The sequence below is a fragment of the Martes martes genome (genome assembly GCF_963455335.1).
Source record: "Martes martes genome assembly, chromosome: 10".
NCBI classification, from domain to species: domain Eukaryota; kingdom Metazoa; phylum Chordata; class Mammalia; order Carnivora; family Mustelidae; genus Martes; species Martes martes.
In genome coordinates, this window is record NC_137898.1 from 59793102 (window position 1) to 59806427 (window position 13326).

The window sequence follows — 13326 nt, forward strand, 5'->3', positions numbered from 1 at the left end:
GTTTTTAAAAATCTTTCTGATGAAAAGATAAACTAAAAGTAGTTTTGTCATTGTAATATTGTAGGCCCCCTTTATCCCTGGGGAATGCGTTCCAAGACCTCCAGTGGATGCCTGAAACTGCGGATAGTACCAAATAGTGTATATACTATCTTTTCCTATATGTACAAACCTGTGATATGTGACAGACAAATGGATACTGCGTGGATATGCTGTGTAAAGTGATGTGATTCACATCCTGGCTGTGGAACAGTGCAAGATTTCATCACGCTACTCAGAACAGTATACAGTTTAAGACTTATGAATTATTTATTTCTAGAATTTTCCATTTAATATTTTCAGACCGTGTTTGACCACAGAAAGTGACACTGTGGCTAAGGGGATACTACTACATATGAGTCTTCTAAGTAGCTCCAAGGTGTATTTTAGTTTGAAGTTTTTAAATTGCCCAGGCCATTTAACTAAGGTTGGTGAATTTGGAGGTATATAGAAATATAATCCTTTGAATAATAATTTAATAATCATAACTCTAATAAGTGCCAGATCATTCATAATCTGTGAAAACATTGAGACAAATGGAACACCATTATAGTTGATTGGTTGAGTTTTTTGCTCACCATGGTAGGGAAGCTGCTTGCATTTGTGGAATAATTTTAGCAGGTCAGGTTGCATTTTCAGCTCTTCAGCCATTATTTTCAAACTCTTCTCTATTTTCTTCGAAATAAGATATGCTGCCTTGAAGTAACAGTAGGTGCTTCAAAACTCTTTCTTTTTTTTTCTTCAAGACTCATTTTTTCTGAGATCTAAGTCACAACCATTACTCTTTCCATGTACACACATGTGTATGTCTGTACACACATATGTGTGTCTGCACACACGTACATTTCCCCTGCCCTGGTATGTGTGTTTTTACTTCCTGGCAACATTAAACCAGTGTTATAGTAAAACTAGGTAATTTTAATGGAGTAAACTTGTTAAAAACATGCCTAGATATATGAATGTTGCTGTATTTTTTACTAAGACTTGTTTTAGTCATAGTTTCATTTAACGTTCTTATTTCCCAGACATTGGCTAGGATGTTTATTTGTGATTCAGTGGAATCTTTTCTTTCTTTTTTTTTATTTTATTTTTAAGATTTTATTTATTTATTTGACAGACAGCGATCACAAGTAGGCAGAGAGGCAGGCGTGGGGGGTGGGGGGAAGCAGGCTCCCAGCTGAGCAGATCAATGCGGGGCTCGATCCCAGGACCCCGAGATCATGGCCTGAGCTGAAGGCAGAGGATTAACCCACTGAGCCACCCGGGCGCCCCCAGTGGAATCTTTTCTTGAAGGCAAATGCTTTTTCATCTTGGTTTTTATGTTGAGGACTTTTATCAGTTTGGTTTGATATTTAAAGCCTTTGTGGCTTCTGGTAGGTCTTTGCTCTGGTAGCTTCTCTTGCAAGGCCTTCCTACTACTTTCATAGCTTCTTTCTAGAGTAATTTGTCATAGGTTCCAGCTCTGTAGGCTTCCTCTTTCTTTTATTCTTGTCATCTCAGAGTGAAGAGATCCATACTAGGTACCACCATATTGTGAGAAGGTAGTTGGGGGAAAGTAGAGTGCTACTTTCCACTACTTTGTTTTTTCTCATTCTACCTGTTGTTGCCAGGTCAGGGTAGAGGCTCAGCTCACCACTGGACCCTGCTGGCGGTACCCTGCTGAGCCTGATCTCTGTCAAGGGTCAAAGGAATTAGACTGCTGCCTCCTGCTTCAGTGGGAGTAGGGTAGAAGAGCGCTGCCTCTTTAGCCTCACTGACCTTGGGGAAGGGGAAGTAGCAGTTTTTCTCTCGCTACTTGAAGGTTGCCAACATTTTCTGTTAGGCCACCCCTTTCCCAATTTTTTGCAACAGACATTTCTTGGAGTTGGGTTGTTTTGTTTTTATTTTTTTTTAACTTGTGCATTTTTTTTTTAAATCAGTTCCTTGTTGGAGGCTTCTGTAGATCCTTTCCAGGTTGTATGGGAAGCAATAAGGAAATCCAGGGAATTTGTTACTCTTTTGTTCTCCAAGTCCTCAGGTCCCTATGTAACCTTCTTTCCATCTTCCAGTCATCTTGTCATATGTCCAGGTTTTTTTCAGTTATAAGGGGAAGGACCTGGGAGAGATGGGGCTACTGTCTTTTGGCCAGTACAGAAGTCACATCTTTTTTTAAGATGGTGAGATTAATCCTTTCAATTAGTTCTTAGTGGAAGCAATAAGACAGTGATTTTCAAACTGAACTGAAACATCTAAATTTTTATTTAAAAAACATGTTTTAAAAGCCAAAATTAAAACTTAAAAACCACTGTTCTAGGACACTCCACTAAGAATTAAATCCAAACCTTTTTCTAAGTCTGTCTCTAAGGACTAGTCTTTGAACCATTGGGAAACAAGGACTCTGTTCTATTTCTGTTTTTCTAGCACTTGAACTTGCCCAGCATGTAGTACATATCCAGTACATGTTTGTGAAGCAATGGAGTCATTTATGCATATCCTTATTCTCTGCCCTTGTAGTTCCTTTATGACCCACTCCATCTTAGGATCCTTTTTTTTTTCCCTCTTGCCAGGTATTCTGGATACAGCCATTGTTGATCGGGGGAGGAATGTGGTGTCTGGTTCTCGAGATGGGACAGCACGACTTTGGGATTGTGGGCACTCAGCCTGTCTGGGAGTCATTGCAGACTGTGGTTCTTCTATCAATGGAGTGGCTGTGGGTGCTGCTGACAACTCCATAAACCTCGGCTCGCCTGAGCAGACGCCGAGTAAGTTGGTAATGATATGTTGAGCTTATTTTGATTCCTTAGGCACCTTCAGTGTTTGCCTTAGCTTCTCCTTTTCTCTCCTTTCCCTGCTTTTTTGGCTGGTATTTGTATTTTCACCATAAGTTTAATATTTATTGCATACCTACTATGTTTCTATTGCTTTGGAATCTATAAAAGAACTATATGTCATGTTAACTACATTTAAGTAAGTACATAGTTTAGCAGATGAGACTGATGCCTATAAAACAAAAAAAGTTTTTTAGCTGGAACAATGTAATGATTCTTAATGCAAATAAAGTTGTTTTTTGGAAGAAGAGAGTATTTTATGGTTTTTTGGAAGAAGAGAGTATTTTATATTTTAGGTTAGTGTAGATGAGAAAGGTGTCACAAAGAAGTTGACTTGAACCTTGGAGGATGAATTTGAGTTGAATAGACAAGAATGGGAAGGATGGGAGAATGGGAGCTGAGGTGTAGGATTTGGGGCAGTTCACATTAAAATAGTTTGAGGTGAAATTGACTGTTGGGTAGAAAGATATGTTTGGCTGGGTCAGAGGCTGGATCAAGAGTTGTTAGTAGGGGCACCTGAGTGGCTCAGTGGGTTAAAGCCTCTGCTTTCGGCTCAGGTCAGGATCCCAGGGTCCTGGGATCGAGCCCCGCATTGGGCTCTCTGCTCAGCAGAGAGCCTATTTCCCTCTCTCTCTCTCTGCTGCCTCTCTGCCTACTTGTGATCTCTTGTCTGTCAAATAAATAAATAAAATCTTTAAAAATAAATAAATAAATAAATAAATAAATAAATAAATAAATAAGGAGTAGTTAGTAGTGGGGAGCACCTGGCAGGCTCAGTTGGTAGAGTGTGCAACTCTTGATATCGGAGTTCCAAGTTTGAGCTCCATGTTGGGTGTAGAGATTACTTAAAAAAAATCTTTAGGGGCAGGGGCACTTGGAGGGTTCAGATGGTTAAATATCTACCTTCAGCTCAGGTCATGATCTTCAGGTCCTGGGATCGAGTCAGGCTCCCAGCTTAGCAGGGAGTCTACTTCTTCCTCTCCCTCTGCCTCTCTCCCTGCTTGTGCTCTCTTTGTCTCTCTCTCTCTCAAATGAATATATAAAATCTTAAAAAAAACTCTTTAGGGGCACCTGGCTGGCTCAGTCAGTGGAATGTGAGACTCTTGATATTGGGGTTGTGGATTCAAGCCCCATATTGGGTGTAAGGATTACTTAAAAATAAAATCTTTAAGAAAACACTTTATTTTTTAGAGCAGTTTTAGGTTCACAGCAAAATGGAGCAGAAAGTGCAGTTTTCCGGGTACCTGGGTGGCTCAGTCAGTTAAGTATCCAGCTCTTAGTTTTGGGTCAGGTCATGTCTCAGGGTCATGAGATCAAGCCCCATGTCGAGCTCCACGCTCAGTGCAGAGTCTGCTTAAGGATTCTTTCCCTTGCCCTCTGCCCCTCCTCCCACTCACACTTGCACACACGTGCTCTCTCTCTCTCTCTCAAATAAATAAATAAATCTTTAAAAAAAGGTATGGTTTTCATACTCCCTCTGCCCCAGATAGCCTCCCCAATTACTATTTTATCAACATCCCTCACCAGAGTGGTATATTTGTTACAATTGATAAACCTACATTGACATATCATTATCACTTAAGTAATTTTTATTAGGTTCATTCTTGGTGTTGTATATTCTGTGGATTTGGACAAGTGTATAATGACATGTATCTATCATGGTATCATACAGAAGATTCATTGCCTGAAAAATAACCCTTGGCAACCACTGATACTTCTACTGCGCCCATGATTTTGCCTTTTCCAGAATGTCATAGTTAGAATCATAAACTATATAGTCTTTTCAGATTGGTTTCTTTCATTTAGTAATAAGCATTTAAGGTTCCTCCATATCTTTTTATGGGTTTTTAGCACTGAATAATATTCCATTGTCTGGATGTACCTCAGTTTAGTTATCCATTCACCTACTAAAGGACATCTTGGTTGCTTCCAAGTTTTGGCGAATATGAATAAAGCTGCTATAAATATCTGTGTGCACGTTTTTATGTGGACGTAGGTTTTCATCTGATTTGGGTTAATTTTGCCCTTCACTTTTTCTTTTAAAGATTTTGTTTATTTATTTGAGAGAGACAGAGGGAGCATGAGTGGAGAGAGGGGCAGAGGTAGAGGGAGAAGTTGACTCACTGCTAAGCAGAGAACCTGATGCAGGGCTTAATCCCAGGACCCCAGGATCATGACCTGAGTCAAAGTCAGACTCTTAACTGACTGAGCCTCCTGGGTGCCCCATTGCCCTTCACTTTTGATACACTGTAGGTACTCTCTTGTCTTAAACTTCCCATGCAGATGTACTGTGGTCCAAGAACTAAAATTGTTGCTGACCACCAGATGTTCCTTGAGCTCTCTTTGGAATTAATAGGATGAGTCTTTTCCCAAAGTGTGATACATATGCAATTAGTGATAAATAAGATTGTTTTAGGCAGTACACATCTTCAGTAGTGTACTATTAAATATATTTAATATACATATTTTACTTCAAACCTAAGATAGCTCACAAATATTACCTAAAACAAGGTTAAGTTTTTAAAAATGTATTGACTTACAGTAATTTTTTTAAAGATTTTATTTATTTGTCAGAAAGAGAGTGAGAGCACAAGCAGGGGGAGCAGCAGGCAGAGGGAGAAGAAGCAGGCTCCCCGCTAAGCAAGGAGCATGAGGCCACATGCGAGACTAGATCCCAGGACCCGGGATCATGACCCGAGCCCAAGGCAGACACTCAACCAACTGAGCCAGCCTGGCATCTCAATTTAAAGTAATTTAAATGAAAATATGCTTTTTATTTTATTTATTTATTTTTTAAAGATTTTATTTATTTATTTGACAGAGAGAGAAAGTGAGAGAGGGAACACAAGCAGGGGGAGTGGGAGAGGGAGAGGGAGAAGCAGGCTTCCTGCCAAGCAGGGATCTCGATGTAGGGCTTGATCCCAGGACCCTGGGATCATGACCTGAGCCAAAGGCAGATGCTTAACTGACTGAGCCACCCAGGCATCACGTAATAGTCTCCTATAATCCTTACTGAGCGACCCGGACACCCTGTTTTTGTTTTTGTTTTTTCTTTTTTTAAGGATTTTATATATTTATTTGAGAGAGGCGGGAGAGTTTAGAGGGAGAGGGAGAGGCAGACTCCCAGCTGGATAGGGAGCCTAACTCAGGGCCTGATCCTAGGACCCCGAGATCATAACCCAAGCCGAAGGCAGGTATTTAACCGACTGAGCCACCCAGGAGCCCCTTACTAGTCTCCTATAATCCATTCTCCTCAGAGCAACCATTTGTGGTCATTAAAAAAAAAACAACCCACAAATCAAGTCATGTTGCTCTCCTTTGTCCCTACTCTCCTCCAGTGACCTCCTTTTATACATATATTAAAATCCTATCCACTTCACTTGGCTTATCACAACACTTAACACTTTCTGACCTCCACATTCCTTTCCAGCCTCGTGTCATACTGCCTTTACTTCGCAAAGGTCTTTGCATGACTGATTTCTGGTTTACCGTTCAGATCTCAGTTGAAACGTGGCCTCCATGGAGTTTCTTTAAAGATAGGTTTATTTGTTTGTTTGTTTTTATTTAAGAGAGGCTGGGCTGGTGGGGGTGGGGTAGAGGGAGAGAGAGTCGTAAGCAGACTCCATGTTGAGCACAGAGCTGACGCAGGGCTCAATCTCATTACCCTGAGATCATGACCTAAGCTGAAACCAAGAGTCAGATGCTTACCTGACTGTGACACCCAGGTACCCCTCATGGAGTTTTTTTTTACAGTTGAAGTTTAAATTTAAAATTACCTTTCCTCACTCAGCCTTCCACATCTACTCACTATTGATTAGATTTTCCTTTTGTATTTCCTTTGTGGAATTCATCACTGTATGAAAATATCCTAATTGTTTATTTACCTATTCCACTATTTCCTATTTCCACTAGAATTCTTGAGAGTAAGGACCCTGTCTGTTCATATATTACTATTTCCTTAGCACCTAGAATAGTGTCCAATAATAGTAGACCCTCACTAAAGATTTTAGTGAATGAATAAATTTCATTTATTGCAGACCATAAGAGCCTTGAGGGCAGAGACTGTCTTAACATTGTGCCCCTGCTGCTAATATGGTATCCTGTCACATTCCAAATGACTTAATATTCTTAAGTTGGGTTTATTGATATGTATTTTACATGTAGTAAAAGTTGCCCCTTTTATCTTATTTTATTATATATTTTTTAATTAACTTATTTAGGGGTGCCTGGGTAGCTCAGTCAGTTGACCATCTGACCATCTGACTCAAGTCATGATCTTGCAGTCATGGGACTAAGGCCTGTGCTGGGCTCTGGGCTCAGTGTGGAGTCTGCTTCGGATTCTTTCTCCTCTCTCTGCCCTTCCCATGTGCACTCTTGCACACACACACTCTCTCTCTCTCTCTCTCTCTCAAATAATAAAATCTAAAATATATATATATATTTATTAAGTAATCTCTTACCCCTAACCTGGGGCTCGAACTTAGAGTCCTGAGATCAAGAGTTGCATGCACTACCAACTGAGCCAGCCAGGTGCCCCAAAAGTCATCCTTTTAAATGATCAGTTCTGTGAGTTTTGACGGATGTGTACCAACATCTAAACAGTATGAACAGTCAAGATATAGAATATAATAAAAGTTTTTTTAAGTTAGCAAGTTAATCACTAAGAGGAATTCAGTAAACACCCATGAGGATTTGTGCTTTCTGGCACTGCCAGCTGATTGGCCTAGCCCATTGTTGACATGGTTTATCTGTCATGCAGGTGAACGGGAGGTTGGAACAGAGTCGAAAATGCTGCTGTTGGCACGGGAGGATAAGAAACTTCAGTGCTTGGGACTGCAGAGCAGGCAGCCGGCAAGTGGTTCTTCTAAGACTTTGGAACTCTGGGGCATGCTGGATCACTCTGATTTTTGGAAAGCGATTTTGGAAACATTTCTGCTTGCTCCCTGTGTTCATCTTTGAGAAAGCTGCAGGAGTAAAGGGCAATAGAGTGTAACAATTAAGAGCATGGAATTTGGAGTAAGGTCAACATTCACGTCCTAGCTCTTGTACAATGGCTGTGACATTTAATAGGTTACTTAACCATTCTGAGCCTCAGTTTCCTCATCACTAAATTGGGCGTAGTAGTACTCACCTTGTAGGGTTATATGATGAGGATTAAATGCTCTACTGCTTTGTGACCTTTGTTAAGTCACTTTCTTTCTGGGCTTCAGTGTGCTGTGTTTAAAGTGATGAGGTTATGTAGATTTCCTTCCATATCCAAGGTAATGTGAAGAAATTCTGAGTCAAGGACTCATGCATTCAGGACTCTTGATCAACTAGTGACTAGAATGTCTCTTATGGAAGAATTATTTGAATTTTCTTCCTTCAGCCTCTGAAGTTTTGCACTGGGCACACTACTCTTCATTAAGCCCGGAGTTCCCTGGGATTTGATTTTGCCCGTCAGCCTCACCCAGACAACTTTAATGATTTGGGTTGGCTACAGATTTTGTATTTTCATTTCTTCTTGTTACTTCATTGTTCTAGTGATGTTTCCATTTTCAGAAATGACATTCCAGGAATATCACTCTTTCTGGTCGTTATCGCCTCTGCACTGCTTTTCCTTCTGAAGGGAAATCACAGGTTTTGTTTGTTTGGCCAGATTTGTTTTTTTCCTTTCTTTTTAGAACATTTGAGGCAGAAATGATCAGATTGAGCTAACAGTAGAGAACAACAACAACAACAAAATCTGATAATTCCTTTTTTCAGGCACGTGGGGAGAATTATAATTCTTTAAATTGCCACTTTATTTAAGCTTGTTTCTTTTCCTACGTAGTCTCCCTTCAAAAGGTTGTCAGAAGTGACATGAACAAAATTTAAATGTGTGAATTGCAAGTGTTTCTCAAATGGAGGGTTGTAATGAGAAGCAGAAGAAAGATGTTGGGTACTGAGGGTCCTGGGAGGCAGTGTGTTGAGGGGCAGTAGTTTGAAAACTGCTGCATCTGGGTGTGGTCGTGCATATACTGTTGAAGTCCTCTGCGGGGCCTGGTTCCTCTTTGGTCCTTGCTGAGTACTTTGTTTAGAAGCAGAGTACTTAAAGGGAGAGGAAAGCAAATATCTCTAAAAATAGGAAAATTTTCTTTTTTTTGGTGTCTGTTTATTTCTGAAAACAATGTTTAAGCAGCAATTTCGGCTCCCGCTTGTTCCCAGGTGTTCCTCTTTGTTGGCTCAGATGCCTTCAACTGCTGCACTTTTCTCTCTGGCTTCTTGCTGTTGGCTGGGACACAGGATGGAAACATTTATCAGCTGGACGTGAGGAGTCCAAGGTGAGTCACCATTCATTTGCATGATGCAGGTCTTCTACAGAATGGAAATTTTTATTAGCTTTAACAATGATTTAGCATAACATGTAGATGACTGTTGAATCAAGGGTATATTTTTCCATTTATAAAGGTTTTCCAGTGTGAGTGGTCTGATTGTTCTTATTATTCCTGGAATCATATTTAAGGTAATTTGATTCATGCTGTCATGATTGTCCTATTGTAGTGATTGCCTTGGAATCTGAGCTTTAACGAACTAACATTTAACTTAAAATGATTGTATAGAACTTTTAATTTTAAGGAGCTCAGTAATTTTCTTAGTGGTATTAAATCTGGATTGGCTTAAGAGTGATCATTTTTAGTTCAAGTAAGCCAACTGTGTTTCTTTGTTTGGCTTTGATCATAACCTATCTGAAATGGGCTTTATTCTGGTCTTAAAGATACCCAGAGAGAACTGCACAACCTCTCCATCCCAGGATTTAACTATTTCTCCAATTCTGTCCCTTCTTCCTTCCATTTTCTTTCTTTTGTTCAGATGACATTTACTGAATGGCTTTTGTGGTCACCAGACATTGTGCAGGACACTGAAAACCGGAAGTAAAAGATACAGATTCTGCCCTTGAGGCACTTGGATTCTAACAGTAAAGACAGACAACTAAAAGACATTGGTGATACAGTGTAATCAGTGGGCTGACAGGGCTCTACACAGGAAATTGAGAAAGCACTGAGAAGGAGAAAGGAGAAGGTGGGAATTCTTCTCCAGGGAAATGAAGTTTAATTGGATCTTGTCCAGTAGGAAGTTACCAGATGAAGAGAGGGATCTGCCCTAGGTAGAATAGCACATAGAGAAGCATGAAGACATGTGGGAGTATGGCACTTTCAGGGATCTCTGAGTAGTTTAATATGACAAATATATACCCTGCAGACAGGGTAGCAGTTAGAAGTGATGTCAGACAGGAAAGCAAGAGTTTGTTAGAAAGAACACATGTACCATCCAAAGGAGTTTGGGCTTTACTCTAAGAGCGGTAAGGAAATTCTAGTGAAAGGTGACTAGCTTACACCTTTTCTTCTAAAATTTCAATTGCTTTACCTTTTTTCTTGTTTTTGACTCTGTGGAGATTCAGGGAATGTCTGATCACTATTAGAAAATCAGCCAGGGTGCCTGGGTGACTCAGTTGGTTAAGCGTCTGCCTTTGGCTCAGGTCATAATCCCAGGGTCCTAGAATCGAGCCCCATGTCAGGTTCAGACTCAGACTCAGAAGACTCAGCGGGGAGTCTGCTTCTCCCTCTTCTGCTCCTCCTGCTTGTGCTTTCTCTCTCTCTCTCTCAAATAAATAAAATATTAAAAAAAAAAAAAGAAAAGAAAAGAAGAAGAAGAAGAAGAAGAAGAAGAAAATCAGCCTTACAGGGGGACCTAGCTGGCTCAGTTGGTAGAGTGTGCGAGTTGATCTCAGGGTCATAAATTCGAGCCCCACTTTGAGCGTGGAGCCTACTTAAGATTAAAAAAAAAAAGAAAGAAAATCAGCTTTACATATATATTAAATTGATTCTCATTCACCTTTCTCTTTCATTTCATAGAGTCCTGACATTTGTAATATCTGACAAGTATCTTTTTGTTTTACTCTCAACTGTCTTAATTTTGTCTGTAAGCAAAATAATTAACATATGTTAACATTGTATCTTAAACTCTTGTCAGGTCTCCCCTAAAAACTGGAGTTGGTGGTGGTAACTTAGTTCATTCAGCTCAGTGACCTGTTTAGTTAGAGACATGTTTAGATCACTCCAAGGTGGTTTTGAGTGGATTACCTCAATCTACCATTTAAGGATCTTGCCAGGAAAGAAACTGTATGAATGTTTAATCTCTGTCCATGTTTGTCCTGTTTGCTTTTGTGTGGTTAGTCCCATATGTTGATTATAGTCAAGTGTTGCTTTTGAAGAAAAAATTACAGGTGCTCCTTTTTCTTTGAATTCCAGGGCTCCGGTACAAGTCATCCACAGATCTGGAGCACCAGTTCTGTCCCTGCTGAGTTTCAGAGATGGATTCATTGCCAGCCAAGGTGGGTCCAGGGACCCCGTGAGAGAGATGGCTTCCTGTAGTTCCTTTAAATGTAAGGTTAAGGGTATCTGGTGGCTTAGTCTGTTAAGCATCTGACTTTTAACGCTTAGGTCATGATCTCAGGGTGGTGAGAGACTGCATCAGGCTCCATGCTGTGTGGAGCCTGCTTAAGATTCTGTCTCTTGGGGTGCCTATGTGGCCTGGTTGAGTGACTTGATTTCTGCTCAGGTCATGATCTTGGGGATGTTAGAATGAGCCCCGCATTGGACTCCATGCTGAACGTAAAGCCTGCTTGAGATTCTCTTTCCCTCTGTCCCTCCCCTACCCACCCTTAAAAAAAAGATTATCTCTCCCTCTGCCCTGTCCCTGCACTCCACCCCCACTCTCCCATTCATGCCTTCTCTCTCTCTCTAAAAATAAATAAATTTAAGTTTAAATGCATGATCTATGGTGGGGCTAGGGGTATGGTTCTCCATAATTCTTTGTCATATCGTATTTATCATACAGTATTTATCACCCTCTACACTGTGATTTTCTATCTCTCCCTCCAGTTCAGGCTCCTTGAAAGTAGTGACTGTGCCTTATTCATAGTAATATAACTGTTTTCAGAGGATGAAACTAAGACCGATGAAAGAAAGTTACCAGGAGCCACATTTCAGTTGAGTGTAAGGAAAATGTTCTGTCTCGTGAGAGAGAAGCTGGCACTGTAGAGAGCACTACCAGCTTGGGATGGAGAAGCATAGGCTGGCTAGCCAATCTGCAAGGTGTTGTGAATAGAATTCAGTACCAGTTTAAAAGTTGGATATAGATGATCTTAGAGGTCCTTTGGAACTCTTTTACTAGAGAGGAGATTGAAATTGCCAGATTAAACAATTTAGAAACTTTTTATTATGGAAATTGTCAAAGAGATACAAAGGTAGAGAGAATAGCATAATAAACCCGATATTCCCATTATTTAGATTCAGCCTTTACCAGTTTATAGCTAATCCTGTTTGATCTTGTTTTACACTTTCCCTTATGATCCCCAACCATTGTGATATTTTGAAACATATCACAAACATTGTATTATTTCACCTATCAATATTTATACAAGTATTTCTAAAAACTAATAATTCTTTTATTGAAAAGATGATTTTTGGGATGCCTGGCTAGCTCAGTTGGTGGAGCATGCAACTCTTGATACTGGGTTGTCAGTTTGAGTCCCATGTTGGGTGTAGAGATTACTTAATAAAATAAAATTTAAATAAAAAAAGATTATTTTTAATAATACCAGAAAGGATAAGGTCTTTCTGTATGCTGCTGGTTGGGGTATAAGTTGATTAACAGATAAATTAAAATAAAATTAATTAACATTTGTTTCAATAGCAGTTTTTCAATTTTTAAAAAGCTTGAAAAGGGTAATTAAAATTTTTTCCTGGATCCTTTACAAAGTCACAGTGTTGATACAGAAAAACTTTATGCATAAGGATATTCTTTTATGCAGTATGCTTTCAACCATGTAAAATAAAAATTTGCACAAAAGGAGGGTGCCTCGGTGGCTCAGTGGGTTAAAGTCTCTTCCTTTGGCTCAGGTCATGATCCCAGGGTCTTGGGATAAAGCCCCACGTTGGGCTCTCTGCTCAGCAGGGAGCCTGCTTCCCTTCCTCTCTGCCTGCCTTTCTGCCTACTTGTGATCTCTGTCTGTCAAATAAATAAATAAAATCTTTAAAAAAAAATGTGCACAAAAAGGATTGGAAAAATACATTAAAAATATTAACAGTAGTGATCTTTTAGGGGTAGATGGAGTGTTTTTTTTTTTTAATTTCTGTTTCTTGTTTTTAAAGTTTTCCTCAATTAACATGTACTGTTTTTATATTAAGTAAAACAATAATTTAAAAATTACTTTATTTCAGCAGTTTACAGATCATCCCAAGTCTCATTTGTCCGTGGTCTTTTAAGAAAATTAAGTTTAAAAATAAATATACTTTTATTTTCTTAGTATAACAACTTTGCTCCTTTGCCTCATGTATCCAGTCAAGTTTATAGATAGAAGAATAATTTGGGAGCATATTAAAACATGTATATGCACACGTCCCTGTTAAAAATCATTGCCCAGGGTAAGTTTGCAATCCTCTGTAAGCCTGAAGTGACT

General features: G+C 39.6%; 1 protein-coding gene across 2 annotated transcripts in view; it reads left to right on the top strand.

Annotated features, from left to right (window-relative positions):
• PAAF1 (proteasomal ATPase associated factor 1) overlaps window positions 1-13326 on the top strand; it is a 40556-nt gene that overhangs the window by 22391 nt on the left and 4839 nt on the right. For both annotated transcript variants that reach the window (XM_080817644.1, XM_080817645.1), the window contains 4 exons: window positions 2583-2777; window positions 7603-7694; window positions 9030-9145; window positions 11114-11196. In XM_080817644.1, the coding sequence (XP_080673770.1) occupies window positions 2583-2777; window positions 7603-7694; window positions 9030-9145; window positions 11114-11196 (486 nt within the window). The remainder of the gene's footprint in view (window positions 1-2582; window positions 2778-7602; window positions 7695-9029; window positions 9146-11113; window positions 11197-13326) is intronic.